This window comes from Protopterus annectens, chromosome 12.part0, assembly GCF_019279795.1.
Source record: "Protopterus annectens isolate FY-2018-M chromosome 12.part0, PAN1.0, whole genome shotgun sequence".
NCBI classification, from domain to species: Eukaryota; Metazoa; Chordata; order Ceratodontiformes; family Protopteridae; genus Protopterus; species Protopterus annectens.
Genome location: NC_056746.1, coordinates 1,074,795,418 through 1,074,811,863, shown reverse-complemented (window position 1 = coordinate 1,074,811,863; position 16,446 = coordinate 1,074,795,418). Strand labels below are relative to the sequence as shown.

Below are 16,446 nucleotides of genomic sequence, written 5' to 3'. Positions count from 1 at the left end.
AAGCAGTCCAGTGATGAAAAATAGTGTAGAACAGACTTTCACACAAATATATTCAGAGCTAAAAACCATGGGTGAAAGGATCAAGTTTCAGTGCAGGGTTTGATTCCTTCCACCTTCTTTTGCCTACTACTGTGTGGCTAACAAAGTCATTTAACTACATAGTGATCCAGTGTTGCCCCCTGAAAAGAGACACTTTGTCCAGTGTAGGCTTACCACGTTAACAAACTTATTAAAAAAAGTTACTGAAGATAGGGCAACCTATTCTAGAAATAGGAAATGAAGTATACTGGGTTACATAACTTGCTCTATATAGTACTGTTGATCTGGAAGTACATATCTAGAGTGCATGTTTGCTCTATCATTGGTTCAAGTTAACTGAAGCAATTCACAGATTACTGGGTCATACATAGCAAAAAAAGAAAAGCATAGACTATCCCTCAGCAGCCTCTATGAAACTGAGTAGGGGGATAGGACATTTAGTCCAGCAGAGTAGCCAAGGGCATGGAGACCTCATATCTTTTAGATAAAGGAAAGGTTGGGGCTTGTGCTTAGCGAAGCATGTGTCACAGGGGACATCATGTTCAATGATGGGCACAAGGGAGGAATAAACTTCTATGGACTTTGAGGAAACATCATGAAGGATGTTGAACAAGGAATAAGGATTTCCTTACCACAACAGTGAAATGGTTGATAAAGGAGTGTGTTATCAACATAGGTACCCAAGTTCCTGATGGCCGTGTCAGATTTAAGTAGAATGCTATCTATATGCTATGCAGTAGTGATGCTATATTTACCAGAAACATTTGTTTAAACTAATTTGAAGAGAGACAAATAATTAGGTACAGTTGAAGAGACACAAATAATTAGGTACTGTCTCATTCCAGAGTATCATTTTACATTTTTATCTAATTAATCCCATTCCACCTACTGCCAATCATGAGCGGACAGGTGATCCGCTGTGACGACCCCTAACCGGGAAAAGCAGAAAGAAATAGAAGATTCCCACTCCAAAAACACTCACCGAGATACAAAAAAAAATATGCATGGGAAATGTATTTCACAGTTAATTATCATGCCATAGGTTGCTGTCTGTATAAATGACAATTTTTTTCAGGATGCTACACATAAAACAGCATTTGTATGTTATAAGGAAAAAATATTTAGATTTTAGTGGTTCCCTTCCATATTTATTTTCAGAATACCATGTTGATAATGTTTTCAACATATTACAATGATAACTATACAATGAATAATAATTAATATTCAAAAAATGTACATGCTGATTGGGGGACAGAACAATCAGTGTGCCCACTGCAAAGTCAGCATTATCCACTTGAACACACTTGGGTGGCTATAGATATTAAATCAGAAATGGCAACTGCATGTTTTCTGCAATGTTAAATGGAGAAAAAATGCAATTGTCAACAAGATGGAAGAAACTTCCAAAATCCTTAAGACAGGTCTAACAAATAAACAAATATTCAAAAAAAAATCTTCAAACTTAGCACCAGGACATTAGGAGTCTACAAGGGTTCTTATAATAGTGGGATGCATATGTACTGCTAACAAAGTAGCACAAATTGCATTCAGCCTACTGTACTTTGCAAGCATTGGCAAAAAGCACGTCCAACACATGAGGATATTATCCATAAGTGTGGAACATGGCACAAAGACTACACAAACAAGTCAAGGCATACAATGTCATTATTTAAAAAAAGGAAAGTATTTTTTTTTTAATAAAGACATTGTATAATAGCAATAATTCACTCCTGCTTGTGGGTAATGCTGTATTTACTCACAGCTGGCTTTGATCACTCTGGCTTCAACCTCATGATCAAATCATACAAACTGCCAGCAAATCCTGCAATACCCAAACAGAGTCATAGATTATTATAGCAATAACCCACGCCTGGGTGTGGGTAATGCTAAATTTACCCACGGTTGGCGTGGTTTGGTCCCGAGGCGCCCGAGGACCAAACAAAGCCAACCGTGGGTAATAGCATTACCCACCCAGGCGTATATGCTATATATGACATTATTTAAGAAAAGAAACTGTTACTTTTCTTAAATAATGGCATAGTATAATGCCTGTTTACTGCCCTTCCGCAGATGTCTGGCATCCGGCAGTTCTGATGTACTGCGCGCCTGCGCGGTACATCAGAGTTGTGAGCAAAACAGCGGAGAAAGCAAGATCTCCGTTGCTTTTAGTGTCTCGCTATGTTAAATGAGTTTAACATGGCGAGACAGTTTTAAAATAAGCAACGGACATCTCCGTTGCTTATTTTAAAACTGCCTCGCTATGTTAAACTCATTTAACATAGCGAGACACTAAAAAAAGCAATGGAGATCTTGCTTTCTCCGTTGCTTTTTTTTTTAAACACTGCCTCGCTATGTTAAATGGGTTTAACATGGCGAGACAGCTTTAAAATAAGCAACGGAGATCTCCGTTGCTTATTTTAAAGCTGTCTCGCCATGTTAAACCCATTTAACATAGCGAGACGGTGTTTAAAAAAAACGAGTTATACTAATGGAAAAAAGTCCGGGCGACCGGACCTTTTTCCATTAGTATAACTCGATTTACAACGGGCACGCTGGCCAATCAGCGTGCACGTTTTGGGGGGATCATGGTATAATACTTAATACCACAAGGGACAGCACAGAAAATAGACAGAAGGCAGGGATAGGAAAAAGCCATCAATAGAAGTGATCAGAATCAAAAGGGACAAACCATTAACAGCCCCACTACTTACCCCACATAAACATGCTTGCCAAACTACATTTAATGGAGATGAACAAGCCCAGTGATAAACAGGTTACACAATGTGAACAAAACACTTGATAGACATATTACAGAGCTCTGCAAAATGAATTCTGTTACCTAACACAGTTTTAGATAACCAAGCGTGATAATTTTATAAGAAACACTACCATAGAGTACATGATCATACAGAACTCTTAAAGTATACTTGTTTTTATTAAACAAATGTTTCAGATTTCTGAAGATTTGCTCATTAAGTGCTTACAGGCTTGTGGAATAAGGCACAGTAAATGTATACTGCCACTTAGCAAGACATCTGACTTTAGTAGTAACATCTATGAATAAAAATTACAGCCCTTTATCCTAATGACTTAAATCAGGCAAAAACTACTTTCAAACATAATATAAAGGCAAGAGGAGGAGATTTGGCTTTCAGTTTGAGCGCTATAACAAACATTTTAATTTATTTTCCAGGTACAATAAAATAACTAGAACATATTACATTATTAAAACAGATCCCATTTTATACATGCATAATATACAAAATGATTAACTAAATGGCAAAAAAAAAAAAGGTTACAAATATGTACAAAATATTACAAAACTGGCTTTTTTCATATTGCATGTACACAGTTAACATAAATACCCCATAAAGGTTCGAAATCAATACAGCTGCAAAATATAATCCATTTTTGCAGCATGATCTAGTAGTTTTATAAAGCAGTCTTACTTCTCTCTTAGAGAGAAAAGTTAGTCTGTGCATGTAGTTTTCTTTTGACTTTCTATTAAAATTACTATTACTGGCTGGTTCCTTCAAACCTGCTGTATACTTTCTTAGGGTGCTTTAAGTTGAAGTTCTTAACCATTTCCAGTTTACTATGCCCAAGGGTCATTCTTTTCTCATCTCTTTTTAAATCACATTTGCGGTCTTCTTGTGAGAATCCTGGACCACCACTGTTGACAGAAGTTTGATAATCTGTATCTTCTAATGCTCCATCTTTATCGACTGTTTGCTGGGATGGTTTTATAACTCCATGCTTATCTCTGTCTTTTGGCAATGGAGTATCACCACCATTTTTTCTGAAAAAAACGCCACGTGGAGTTTGTTTTTGATTTGATTCCAGTTCAAAGATTCTGCTTTGCACACTGTTTAAGGTTGATGTGTTTGACGCAGGCATGCCAGGACCCAAAATCTTTGGCTGGAATATCTGACCAGATGCTAATGCTGTCTTTTCTCCATGGACCGGAAAGTTTATATTACCATTAGAACCTCTGTCATGATTATAAGGGGGACTTGTTGATCTCATTTCAGAGTTAATGAAATGAGTCTTTGGTCCTTTCTGTTCATGAGGTACAATAAAAGTTGAAGTGTTAAGAGGCATTCGTTTGACACTGTTTTGGCTGGAACTAGACAAACTACTGGAAGGATTAGACAGTACTGTATCAATACTGGTCTCTGGCAAGGTGTGGGTTTGGTAAATCTTAGGCCTACAGTAAGGAAATTCAGCAGATTCATCATTTGGATTAGAGAAACAGTCTATTACTTTAGAGTCAGCATACAGGCAGCGGAACTCTCTGTCAAACTGCTCGATGATCTTCCCCTTTAAGTGTACAACCATGCTGCTATGTACCTGCCCTGATAACCAGGTAAAGCTAGAAGAAAAAGGAAGAAGAAATAAGCAATATATACAACACATTTTTCTAAATTCAATCTCTAGATGCAAGCAATGCTTAAATCATCACTGAAACAGTGTCCCACTTTGGCTGCTCTTTTATATGTTACATGGTGCATTATCAATGACTTTGACAGATAATATTCACTGGGAAGTGGAAAACCGAAATTATCATGTACTTTTTAACTATATACTTACGACAATATATTAATTTTGTCTTATAGTAACAGAATGGTTACCAAAATTGCATAAATAAAATGCAGGTCAATGAGCTATGGTACTGAATGATCAAAAATAACTCAGAATAAATAAAAGCACAATCTGAAAATATCAGACATCTGCACCCATGCTTGAAAAACATGGTAGGCACAATATGAATATGGCAAAATGTGAAGCACAAAATATGAAAATCCAGCCACAACTTGACTGCATACTTTCAAATAAAATAAAATAGGACTGGAGATACCCCCCCTCCAAAAAAAAAAAAAAAAAAAAAAATGTATGTGAAGATACTTTGCATACAATTTCAGAGATCTGTTTTTACTGTACTGTGGGGGAATGCATACTTACTTCTCTAACCTAGGTGAGGGAGCCTCATTCACAGAAATGGATCCAACACCACTGTCTGTTTTGGGAACTTCCTCTTCATAGGAAGGCACTGTACACCGGGTTCAAGAGTTCTTTAAAGAGCTCATTCTACCTTGTGCCAAGGTTCCATGTCAAGGTAAGAATTTTCCCAAAGGTGCTGAGAACAATGTGGGCAATATCATCTCACCTTCCCCTCCTGAGCTATTGGATTGCTTATCGGCCTTCTTTAAGGCCATCCAAAAGTAATTCTCAATGGTCTTAGCAAACTACACTCATACCTAGGTTCTGCTTTCCTGTCTTGTTGGTAACAATCAGACCTGGAGACCTCCTTACTAGCATTAAATAGAGGACCTCTTTCTCTAACTTGACAGCTTGGTGCCTGGTGGAAGTCTAAGGACTGTAAATGCACTCCTTAGAAGGGTAAGAACTAAGTAGGATTGAGGGGATATATACTAATTTTAAACCTGCATTATCTCAAGGTTTTCCCCCTACTCCAAGGTAGAGTGATTTCAGAGTTAATACAAGTAAACAGAGGTATAATGAGAACAGTACCCCCATGTCACATGGTAAAGCCCTCCTCTATAGTAAAAGTGCAAGAGTGAGCTTCAGAATTTTTTTTAGGAATTCAAGTTAAATTTCTGAAATGTTAGGACTCGTTCTTCTAACAGGGAGTCTTCCCTCATCTCTAGGAGTCAACAGTGGGTCCTACAATAAATGCCAGGAGAAGTACTGAGCACATTTTGACCATGGCTACTACTGAGGCATTGAACATAGTCCATTCAGACTCCACATGTAAACAGAAAAAGCTGTTTTGGAAATAAGAATTAAATTCTTTGTTCTCAGAAAATTTGGCTAAGCATTCTCAGAACACCCTCACAACAGGTTAGAGCTTTCTGTGTTTATCCAGCTATTACTCCCCATCGTTATTCACAGAAAGGTGACATCATGGTATGCACCCATTAAGGAGGCATCACATTCTTCAACCTTAAAAGGGAAAGCAAACAGCAAGGTGACACAAAATAAATTATCGAACAGCAGAAAAAAGAAGTTATGTCTTACCGTAATGTTCCATCTGTGTTGTCGATCTTCACTTATTGACTGTGAGTTTGGTTATGATATTGGAATGGACTGCCTTTATTCCAGCTCGTGCCCTCCAAAAACTCTCTAGCCAAGCTTTATTTATAATTCTCCTCGTAGGGTTACCTCAGATTGAGTTTGCATAAAATAATTACAGACGGGAAGTAACAGACCATAAACCAAATCTGTATTTCTAAAAAGGAAAGCAATCTTTTAGGAAAGATCCATTCCACCAAGAAACCGAAAGGCAGGTGGAAAGTGGGGATATCAATGATAAGTGAAGATCGACAACACAGATGCAACTTTATGGTAAGACGCAACTTCATCTGATGTTTTCAATCTTCACAATCCTTGACTATGGGAAAGAATACCCAGATACCTAAATCTTGGAGGTCTCACAGAAGAATATTCCTGAACAGCATTAAGCCAAATGACGTTCACCCCTAGAGACCAGATACAGCTTGTAATGAATAACAAAGGTCTGAGGATATGCCCAAGTAGCCACTGCACATAAATCATCAACTAAAGCTCTGGAATGAAACTGCAGAAGTAGCTACTGCCCTTGTTGAATGTGCTTTATCAGGTCCCAGAAGATGCACTTTCTTTTTGTTATAAACAAAATCTTAATGCCATTTAGAGCAACTTTGGAAACAGGTTTTCACATAGTGGCAAAAGAGAAAAACAAACTGGTCCAATTTTTCTGATTTCCTTTGTTCTGTGAAGGTAAAACACAATTGTCTATGCACATCCATTAAATGTAGACAATATTCACCTTTGTTTGAGAAGATGGGGTAGAAAACGGGAAGTAGTCTGGTTGATACTGGTTTTGAACACTATCTTTGGTAGAAAGGAAGGATTTGTTCGCAAGGAAACCTCGTCTTTATGGAAAATAAAATATGGAGGTTTGCAAGATAAGACTTGTAACTCGGATATCCTCCTCACGGAAGTCAGAGCCATCAGTAATAATGCTTTCCAGGATAAAAACTTCAGATTACAAGTAGCAGTAGGTTCAAAAGGGGAACCAATTACAGACCTAAGTACCAGATTCAAGTCCCAAGGTGCAGAAGGGTCTTTGTAAGGGTTTCGGAGCATCAAAGTTCCTTTTAGAAAGGCTTTTCAAAGTTTGTGGAACATTAACATGGTCTCATTCACACCATTATGAAATTTTGAGATGCAGCTAGATGCACTCATATGGTTGAAGCAGATGCTCCTGCTTCAAAAAGCAATGTTACTTCCAGGACCTTATCAATTGGTGCTGAAAATGGATCGAGATTAGTCTCTGAAGCCCATTTTGAACATTTTTGCCATTTTCTGAAGTACAACTTTCTACTCAAAGCTTTATGGAAGGCTAGAATGATTCTTTGAACTGGGAAAGTGACTGTAGAATGCCTGGCAATCACTGGAACTGGAGAAGCCATGCAGTGAGCTTGAGATTTTGAAGATTTGGACAAACTAGTCTGTCCGGATGGGACAAAATATCTGGATTTGGGTCCAGTGTCCAAGGCTTCTGAATTAGATTAGGCCAAAGAAAGGGAAACCACACCTGACGACACCAGAATGGGGCAATGATAATTTTTTTTCTTCAACCTGCTGGCTTTCTTCAGAAACAGAGATACGAGAGGAATTGGGGGGAAAGGCATACAATAGACCGGGGGAGCCAATCGTGAAGGAGAGCGTCTCTTGGTGACTCTCCAGAGGGGGAATTAGGGCAAAGTAGCTGCTGCATTTGTTGTTAAGGGGGGATGCAAAAAGATTGCAGCAAAGCTGGTACCAGTAGCGGAAAATCTTTTCTGCCACTAATGGATTGAGACACCACTCGCAAGGCATTAAGATGGTCCTGCTCAATTTGTCCGCAATCACGTTGGAGCTCCCTGGAATATACCTTGCAATTAGAAAGCAATCAGATGAAACTGCCCATTGCCATACTCGGAGTGCTCATCGACAAAGAGGGTACGATCTGGTTCCTCCTTGCTTGTTGATGTACCAGATTACCGACATGTTGTCGATTTGAATCGCAATAATTCCCAAGGGGAGGGTTTTTGGCATGCCTGCAATATTAAGAGCAGTGCCCTCATCTCTAGAGCACTGATGTGGAAATTGGCCTCTAGGTGGGACCAAGTGCCTTGCACAGACTTACCCAGATAATGTCCCCCCACCCTATCTGGGACACATCCGTGGTCACTATGGCTTGGGGTTGAAGAGGGACAAAGGTTCTGCCCGACAATTTCATTGGAGTGAAGCCATCAACTCAGGTTTTTCTCTCATAAGTTGGTGATTAATACCAGATGGGGCACTGGTTGATTCAGTAACAACCATATGGACTCCAATAGCCATTGAAGAATTCACATTCGATATCTCACAAGGGGAACTAAAGTGATGGAGGCTGACACTGACCCTAGAGTTTGTAGCAACAGCCTTGCAGTCACGTTTTTGCTGCGAATAATCTGACTGACTTGCGATCTTATTAAGTCTTTCTGGGGGAACAGACGCAATGCTGGTGTTTGTGTTTAGCATCGCTCCTATGAATTCTAATTCCTGTGTTGGCTCTAGATGGGATTTTTCATAGTTTATAGTGATCCCCAATGAGGAACAAGTCTGAAGAACGTAGTCTCCTGCCTGTAAGAGTAGACGCCTGGCGGGAGCAGTGAGGAGCCAGTTGTCTAGGTATGAAAACATGAGGAATCCTTGCAGTCTAGTTGGCTGCTACCACTGCCATGCATTTGAAAAACACTCTGGGGGCTGTGGTGAGACCAAAGGGCAGGGATCTGAACTGATGACTGGCTCCCAGCCTGAAGTGTAGGAATCTTCTGGAGCCCTTGTCTAGTTTTATGTGATAATACGCATCCTAAAGATCTACGGAGCACATCCAATCATCTTTTCCTAAGAACAGAAGTATAGACCGACCGTGACCATCTGGAATTTGGTTTGTTGAACTGATTTGTTCAACTGGCCAAGATCCAAAATCTGTCTCCAGTCTCTTGTTTTCCTTGGCACTAAAGAATTTTGAGTAAACTCCAGATCTTATCTAGTCTGGTGGGACTGCTTAGATGACTCGAGTAGTTTTTGGATTTCTAAGACTGCTGCATCCCTGTGACTGGGTGGAACATCTGGGAATCTCTTCAATTTTCTGGGTTCTTCTTAAACGGATATTGTAATCTCTGGTTATAGCCCTCTGCACCCAATTATCTGATGTTATCCTCAGCCAGGTAGGCAGGTGCAGGGATAATCATCCCCCGACTGCTTCCAGAGGATGGCAATTGGGCCTCCATTCAGGAGTGCTGATAAGAGTTACCAGGAAAAGAATAGCTAGAACCTTGATTTTGCAGGTCACCTCTACCTCATATGCACGGGCATCTTCCATTGTTACTCTCCCCCTCTGCCCCAAGGGAAGTCTTTGCCACAAGTCTTGGAAAGGTCCTTGGGATTTCTTGAACCATAGGCTTCTCACTTCTCTGGTTCCTGAAGTAAGACCGCTGAGGAGTGGAGAAGCGTACACCCACACCCACAGCAGAAAGGGTCTTTCCATCTTTCTCACATCTCGCAAAGGCCTCTAACTTTGGGGCCAAAAAGGGATGTTCCATCAAATGGAACATTGATGAAAGAAGACTTAAATGACTCCACGAACTCACATAAGCGCATCCAAGCAGGTCACCTACTGGCTATGCCCAAACCTGCTGCCCTCATTGTCCCATCGGCTCCATGTGCAAGTAGAATCTAGGGTTGCCAGCTGAGAAGTTACCTTTTCTTGATCCCATTCAGATACTGCTCATGTCAGAGTATCTGTTTCAGAATCTCAAAATGTCTTTGAAGGAGACATCTTCTGGGGGTGACTTTGGGGAACCTTCCCCTTCATCGAAATCAGTTTCTTCAGTGAAAGACTCTTCAGGGGAGTCTAAGTGCTTCCTCTTACATATTCTCTTCAGGGGGTACTTCTTCGGTAAGATGGTCCAGAGAGGTATATGAAGAGGACATGGCAACTATGGTTGGATCCTGAGGCTTCTGTGCCCACTGTCCCAGTGTAGAGGCTGGAGGAAGCTCCAGGCAAGGGGAAGGACAGGGCTGTTGGTCTGACAAAAGTGGTGTTGACTTTATGCCAGCAGTGGCCAAGGCCCTCTCTATGGCCTGAAAGGCACCCCCCCAACAGAGGAATGGGAGCCCAGAACTGAAATAGACTCCTTTGGAACCATGGTCCCATCCCGCACCGAGAAAGCAGCCTCCAAAGCCGAAGTCAGTGTCGAGCTAATGTGTGCTGATGCTCCAAGGGGCATAGACAGCTCTGACAATACCAGAGTAGAACCATGCCCCCCAGAACTGGCAATGAAGCTGTGACCCTAGGAGGTCTCCTGTTCTGACAGAACTGAAGAACTCGAGGCAACTTTTGGCAGCAGAGGAGCAGCTCTGATCAGCACAGAGACCGTTGTAACTGGAACTGTCAGCACAGAGAACTCTGAAGGATCAGTTGGAATCAGAGGAGGAGCAATCACTGGAGTCAAGACAGACTATGAACCGTAGACATGTAGAATCCACTCGCCATCAGGAGCTGGTCCAACAGCCTCAAAATATAAGATTCCATGAGGCTCTTGGTAAAACAGACCAAAGAGACTGACGGGGATCTTGGTTTCTCCAAGAAGGGACTTGAAGGTCCGTCTACAAAAGGTTCTTGTGAGGGGGAATACCTGGTATGTGGCCTATCTTTAAATAAGAATTTTTTTGTACTGGAAGATGTCTGCTTCGAAACAGTAGCAGTAGCCAAAGTTGTCAGTGCAGAGATGGGCACCAACGACACCGAAGGTAGAGTCTTTTCCCCAGTCGGTTCCAATGAAACTTTGGAAACAGGAGAAGTCTTAAGCATTTTTGATAATGGTGCTTAAGATATTGTCAGCACCAAACTGCTCCTCTTCTTTGAATGTCCATGGTTAGATGAGGAAGAGGATGAAGAAGGGGCGCCATCTGTTTTTGATTTTGGAGAACCAGATATGGCCTAGTCGAAAGAAGATTTAATAAGGCCTTTTAGAATGAGCTTGTTTTCTCTCGCAATAAGGGCTTGATGACTGAAGCCATGACAGATGGCAGAGTCTTCATGAAGGTGCACCAGGCCTAAACAATGCATACATAAGGAGCGTCTATCCGAATTGGGTAATTTATGGTCACACTTCTGGCATCTCTTGAAACCAGAAGTTCCCCTTTTTTTCAGCCATCAGAAATAAAAACACAGGCAGAAAAGATGGTGGAAAAAGAAATTAAGATATTATAGTTTAGTTTTTTTTTTTTTTTTTTTTTTTTTTTTTAAATCTCATACCAACAATGGTACAAAAGATTTACTTTCCGGTAAAAAAAAAAAAAGGAAAGGGAAATAAAAATAAAGATACCAACGATGACACAAAGTTAACTGTAAGGGATAAGAGAAAATACCAACATTGATATATAAAAGACAAAACACAACTTGTGTTAAGAAAGGAAGTGGAAACAGAGGAGCCGAGTATAAGAAAGGAGGGAAAAGAAGCCACTAAAAGGAGATTTAAAGAAAAATTTTACTTACAAAACGAATTAGCTTGCTCGAGAGCTGTTCTGATAGGTTCATATTATATGATCGAATGCTAGAAATAGCGAACGATCTATTATCGAACTCAAATGCACGAAACCACAACATTTCAAAGGAACACATCAGCAATTTTTTTCCCAGGGAAAAAATTTGTTGATCTAAAAAAAAAAATGTACAGCAACCCGCACCTTAAATATACCAACTCAGAGATTGCACCACAGTGAAGAAAACGGCAACGTCTAGAGAATGGCCCAGCAAATTTTTTCCCTGGGGAAAAAATTTGCTGATCCGTTCCTTTGATATTCTGTGGTTTCATGCATTTGGGTTCAACAAATGACCATTTGCTATTTCTAGCTTTCAATCATGTAATAGGAACCTGACTCATCTTGCACTGAAAGCGGCAAACGAGATCAGAGGTAATCCTACTTGGAGTGGTACACCAGCTAACAAATCTTTTCTTCTTGCACATATAGGATTTGCTAGCAGCAGTTTATTTCTCCTCCTTTACTATCAGCTGAACAACCTCCGAAAAGTTCCCACAAAGGTTATCAAAACCATCATCCAGGGAATTAGTTGAAGAGATTTAAGTTGGGGCGTATCAAATAACCATGTCTTGTGTCAGCAAATCATATTTTGTGGAGAATCTAGTGGTAACTGCCCTCAGCCAGACTGAAAAGATAGAACCACTATTACCTGGTCCAAAAGGGAGCCACCATCACATTTTTTGGAAAGATATTCTAGATCTTAACCTTGCATATCAGTGAAAAGGTTGGACAAGCAAACAGGAACATTCCTGCCATTGGGAATGACCAGGCATCTGTCTTCCCCACTTGTTTGCAAGGAGTTCTGGAGCAAAATTTCATTAGTTGTCTGTTCTAAGAGGTAAACAGATCTACTTGAGGTATTTCCCACATTTGTATCAATTCTTGGAAGATTCCCAAGATGAAGCTCCATTCGCTGAAGTCTGCCTTGGTTCATTTTGCTTTGCTAGAATGTAAGAAGTCTGAAGAGGTAAATGAACAGAGTTGCTTTCACCCAGGCTGTCACAGCAGGTCTGCAAAAAGAGTGCAAGATCTGGTATCCTTTTGTTTACACACTATATATCACAGTGTTTTCAATGTAAACTTGCAGAGGTTTTAGGGACTAGAGATGGTTGAAGGCTTTCAAAGCACTGATTACTGCCATCTCTACATTTATGTGCTTCTTTTCAAGGGACTCCACAGAGCTAAAACCCACTCTAGGTCTGATGCAGCTGTAGTGACAGACTGGAGGGGGGGGAGAAAGGGAGAATGGAAGATCTGGACTGCAAAAGATCTGGTCTAACCACCAATTCTCCTCTACAAATCCTAAAAATGGGATCTAAAAAGATAAAGGGTGCAAATGTGTCCAGACTGATCTGAGGTAACGTGCAGACTGGCAAGAGGAAGCAGGAGAATCATCAATGCCACATGCTTCAAATTCCTGAGAAATTCCTTTTGCGATAACCGGCTCTAACTGGAGAACTTTAAGAACTATTGCAACATCCCTAATTTATGAAGCATCTCTACTTGGGAGGAAGAAAGGCTGGAAAACAGACATCCCTGCTCACAGAATTCTTTCCTGGGATAAAAGAAGTTTTCTGAAAGTTGATTTGAAAACAAAGATTAGCAACTGTTCAGAATCTTCTGCTCAAAGTCTTTCACAGTTAGAAAAAAAGAGTACAACAATTCTACAAATATGGAAAGATATGAATGCCTTGAATTCTGCAATAAGCAAGGACTGGAGCCAGACACTGAGTACTCTTGGTGCAAAGGCAATTCCAAAGGGCAATACAGAAGACTAATAATATAATCCAGACACAGCAAAATCTTTAAAAAAATAAACTAAAAATGTCTGAACTGCTCGTCAATAGAAATGTGAGGAGATGCATCCTTCAAATCTACCTTTATCATAAAAGCTACAGGAGGGAACAAAGTAAAAGGGACTGAACAGATAATTTGAACCATGGAATCTTGATAACATCTAGAAATGAAAGGTTCGGCACAGGCCCAGGATCCTTCCTTCTTTGTTACCAGAAAATTCTTGAATATAAGCCTCTGCCCAAGTGACTGAGGTGGGCACTGGTTCTATTACTCTCAGAATACACATCTAATGCAGAATAGGAGGAAATAAGGATAAATCTGTTCACAGGGCAAAGAAGAATCCACTGGAATGGGGGAGGGGTCCCCTTTGTCAAGTGTACCCCTGCTGAATTACCTTTAAAGCATGTTTGTCTGTCACAGTCTAATATCACAAAGGAAGACAAGTCTTACAGATGGAAAGGTTGCCAGAGTGGGAAGGGGTGGGGGTTGAACAAGTAAAATATCCTGCTGACTGGGAGGACCATCCTCAATTTTTAGAGGCATTGCCATTCTATTTGGAACCCCCCTGCCATTGTTTCTGAAAATGTTTTAACTGCTCCTAGATGGTAAAATGACTTACTAAAAAAGAAGCTGAGGCAGAAGGGCATTTTGTTTTGCTTTCTTTAAAAAAAAGGTTGAAAATTTGAGTCATCTTTTGAATCCGCTTTCCTCTTTCCTCACACTTCTTGAGCACCTCAGATGCAGAATAGCCAAAACTAGACTAAGGAAGAATTTAAAATTTCAGTTTTCACATCTTGAAGTTTTGGGAATGAAACCCAGCCAATCTTTTCATTACAAAGCCAGAAGCAGCAGAATCAAAAGCACAATTTAAAGCATACTTAGAAACATGGCAAGCAGATGTTAGTGAGGCATTCGAGGAATTTTTAAACCGCAGAAGGAAGTTAGCAATTAACCTTAGCATGTTCTCAAAATATATATCAGCTTGAAAGTTCAGTTTCAAGGAGATTAAAGTGAGGGAAGAATAAACTTTCCTAACCTGTCAAACACTTTCTCATCCTGGTGAGAAGGAATTGGGTTAGCAGTTGTAAACTGGTTTAGCAAAAGCAATTTTAAATAAGACATTACTGCTGGTTCTGCTATAGGTTGTAAAACAAATTCTTATGAGTCTGAGGAAGCCTGTATAACTTTGCCAGATTTCCTTAGTTCAGGGGGTTATCAGGCAAACTAGAGCTAACAAGTAAAACATTCTCCAAATCAGACAAAACAGAAGGAATAGCTGCAGATTTAGGCATATCCTACTGCAACCATCCATAATACATTTTCTGATCCACAGGAATTTTACTCTGATCCCACTGGAAAACAAAACTCCATCTTACATAAAGTCTTTAAAAAAGATGAACATTGAAAAGGGACATTTGAAGCCATACTTTCCTCAGAACAAGAAATTCCAGACTGAAATCCCAGAGATACAACCATCCCTTCTCTTACCTGCTCTTTTAAATGAAAATAAAAAAAGTCAGAAAGTGACCACACATTATCTTTTCTTACCCGTAGTAGTACAATGTTGTTACAGACCAACTCAAAAATTAAGGCATTAAACCCTATGTCACCCGATGGATAGCCAAATGGCTCACGGATAGGGCAGATATTATGGTGAGGGAACCCACCTCCACCAAGAGGCCTGTTACTATTGGTGTCCCAAAGGGCTTGGGACTGGGACATCTCCAGTCAAGATAAATGTAGAGGGCCTTTGGCTGACCAAGCCTGCTGATGACTGCAAGCTGGGCGCAATCACTGAATATCCCAAAGATGCAAATATCCTCCAGAAGGGTCTGACACAAATAATTGATGACCGTGACATGGCATAAAACTCAATGCAAAAAAGACAATTATAACCTATGGGAAGATGGTCACCCCTGCAAATTACAGCAATAATAACAGACCCTCTAAGAGTAGACCCAATGGAAAGAGACTTGGGAACTCCGGTTGACAACCTGAAGTTTGATCACCATGTATCCACAGAGGTGAGAAAATCCTTCTGTGTGGCACAACTTCTAAGTAAGAGCATGGCATCCAGGTCTAAGGAGATCACAGTCCCAACTACACTCAGTCCTCAGACTAATAAGAGAGTACAATGCACCCTTTGGCATGTACCTAATCAGGCTTGCAACAAGTGTTATACTCGGTTTTACTTTAGTGAGGAACATGTCCTGTGAACAACTCAAAGCCTTGCTCTTATATCCTGTCTCCTGAACACTACTGAGGTGCGATCCATGCCTAACCAAAAAGCATTCTCCAATCACGCCCTGATAGATCTGCACCACATTCACAAAACAGCACTAGAATTGCCTGATGCAAAGATCCAAATGCAAGGATCTAAACCTCATCTGTGACATAAAATATGTTGGAGGAACAGGTACGTGTCTCTCATGCTTGGAAAACAAAAATAAAGGTCCTTGCCATGCCAATAAAAATAAGGAGATGGAAGGAGAGAGCAGCTAATACAGCAGCAATCATTTGAATAATTACTGTTACTGTACGTTTACTTACACAGCTGTACTATGCTCATTATATGGATCACTGTTGCAGTAGCCTTGGCTATATGGGTAGATTACATAATTTACACTGACATAATGGAGGAAGGATGAGTGTCCAAAAGCCCCTGGAAAATGATACAAGCAAAGCCTTTCCTAGACCTGGTGAAGGACTATAGTTTATAGCGCTTTGGAAATGTGTGCACAGACAACCAAATTGCTGACTCTAAAAAACTTCTAGATTTCAAACCTTTCCAAAAATCCAAAGATAAAGCCAAGACTCTTAAGAAGAATGAGACCTGACTGTCTGAAAATGTCTTGTTGTGGCAGGTATAAACAAAAGTTAACAGCATGAGACACCCACTTGAAAAGTCTGTTTTGATACAGGTTGTCCCTTTTTCCTACCCTCACAAGAGATTAACTGTTCAGAGTT

At 40.3% G+C, this 16,446-nt stretch overlaps 1 protein-coding gene across 1 annotated transcript in view; it reads right to left on the bottom strand.

Moving 5' to 3' along the window:
• Positions 1-2,955: 2,955 nt before the first annotated feature.
• Positions 2,956-16,446, bottom strand: part of FAM83C (family with sequence similarity 83 member C) — a 155,042-nt gene continuing 141,551 nt past the window's right edge. Inside the window, exon 4 of the mRNA XM_044090090.1 lies at positions 2,956-4,411. Within this exon, the coding sequence (XP_043946025.1) occupies positions 3,556-4,411 (856 nt within the window). The 3' untranslated portion in view covers positions 2,956-3,555. The remainder of the gene's footprint in view (positions 4,412-16,446) is intronic.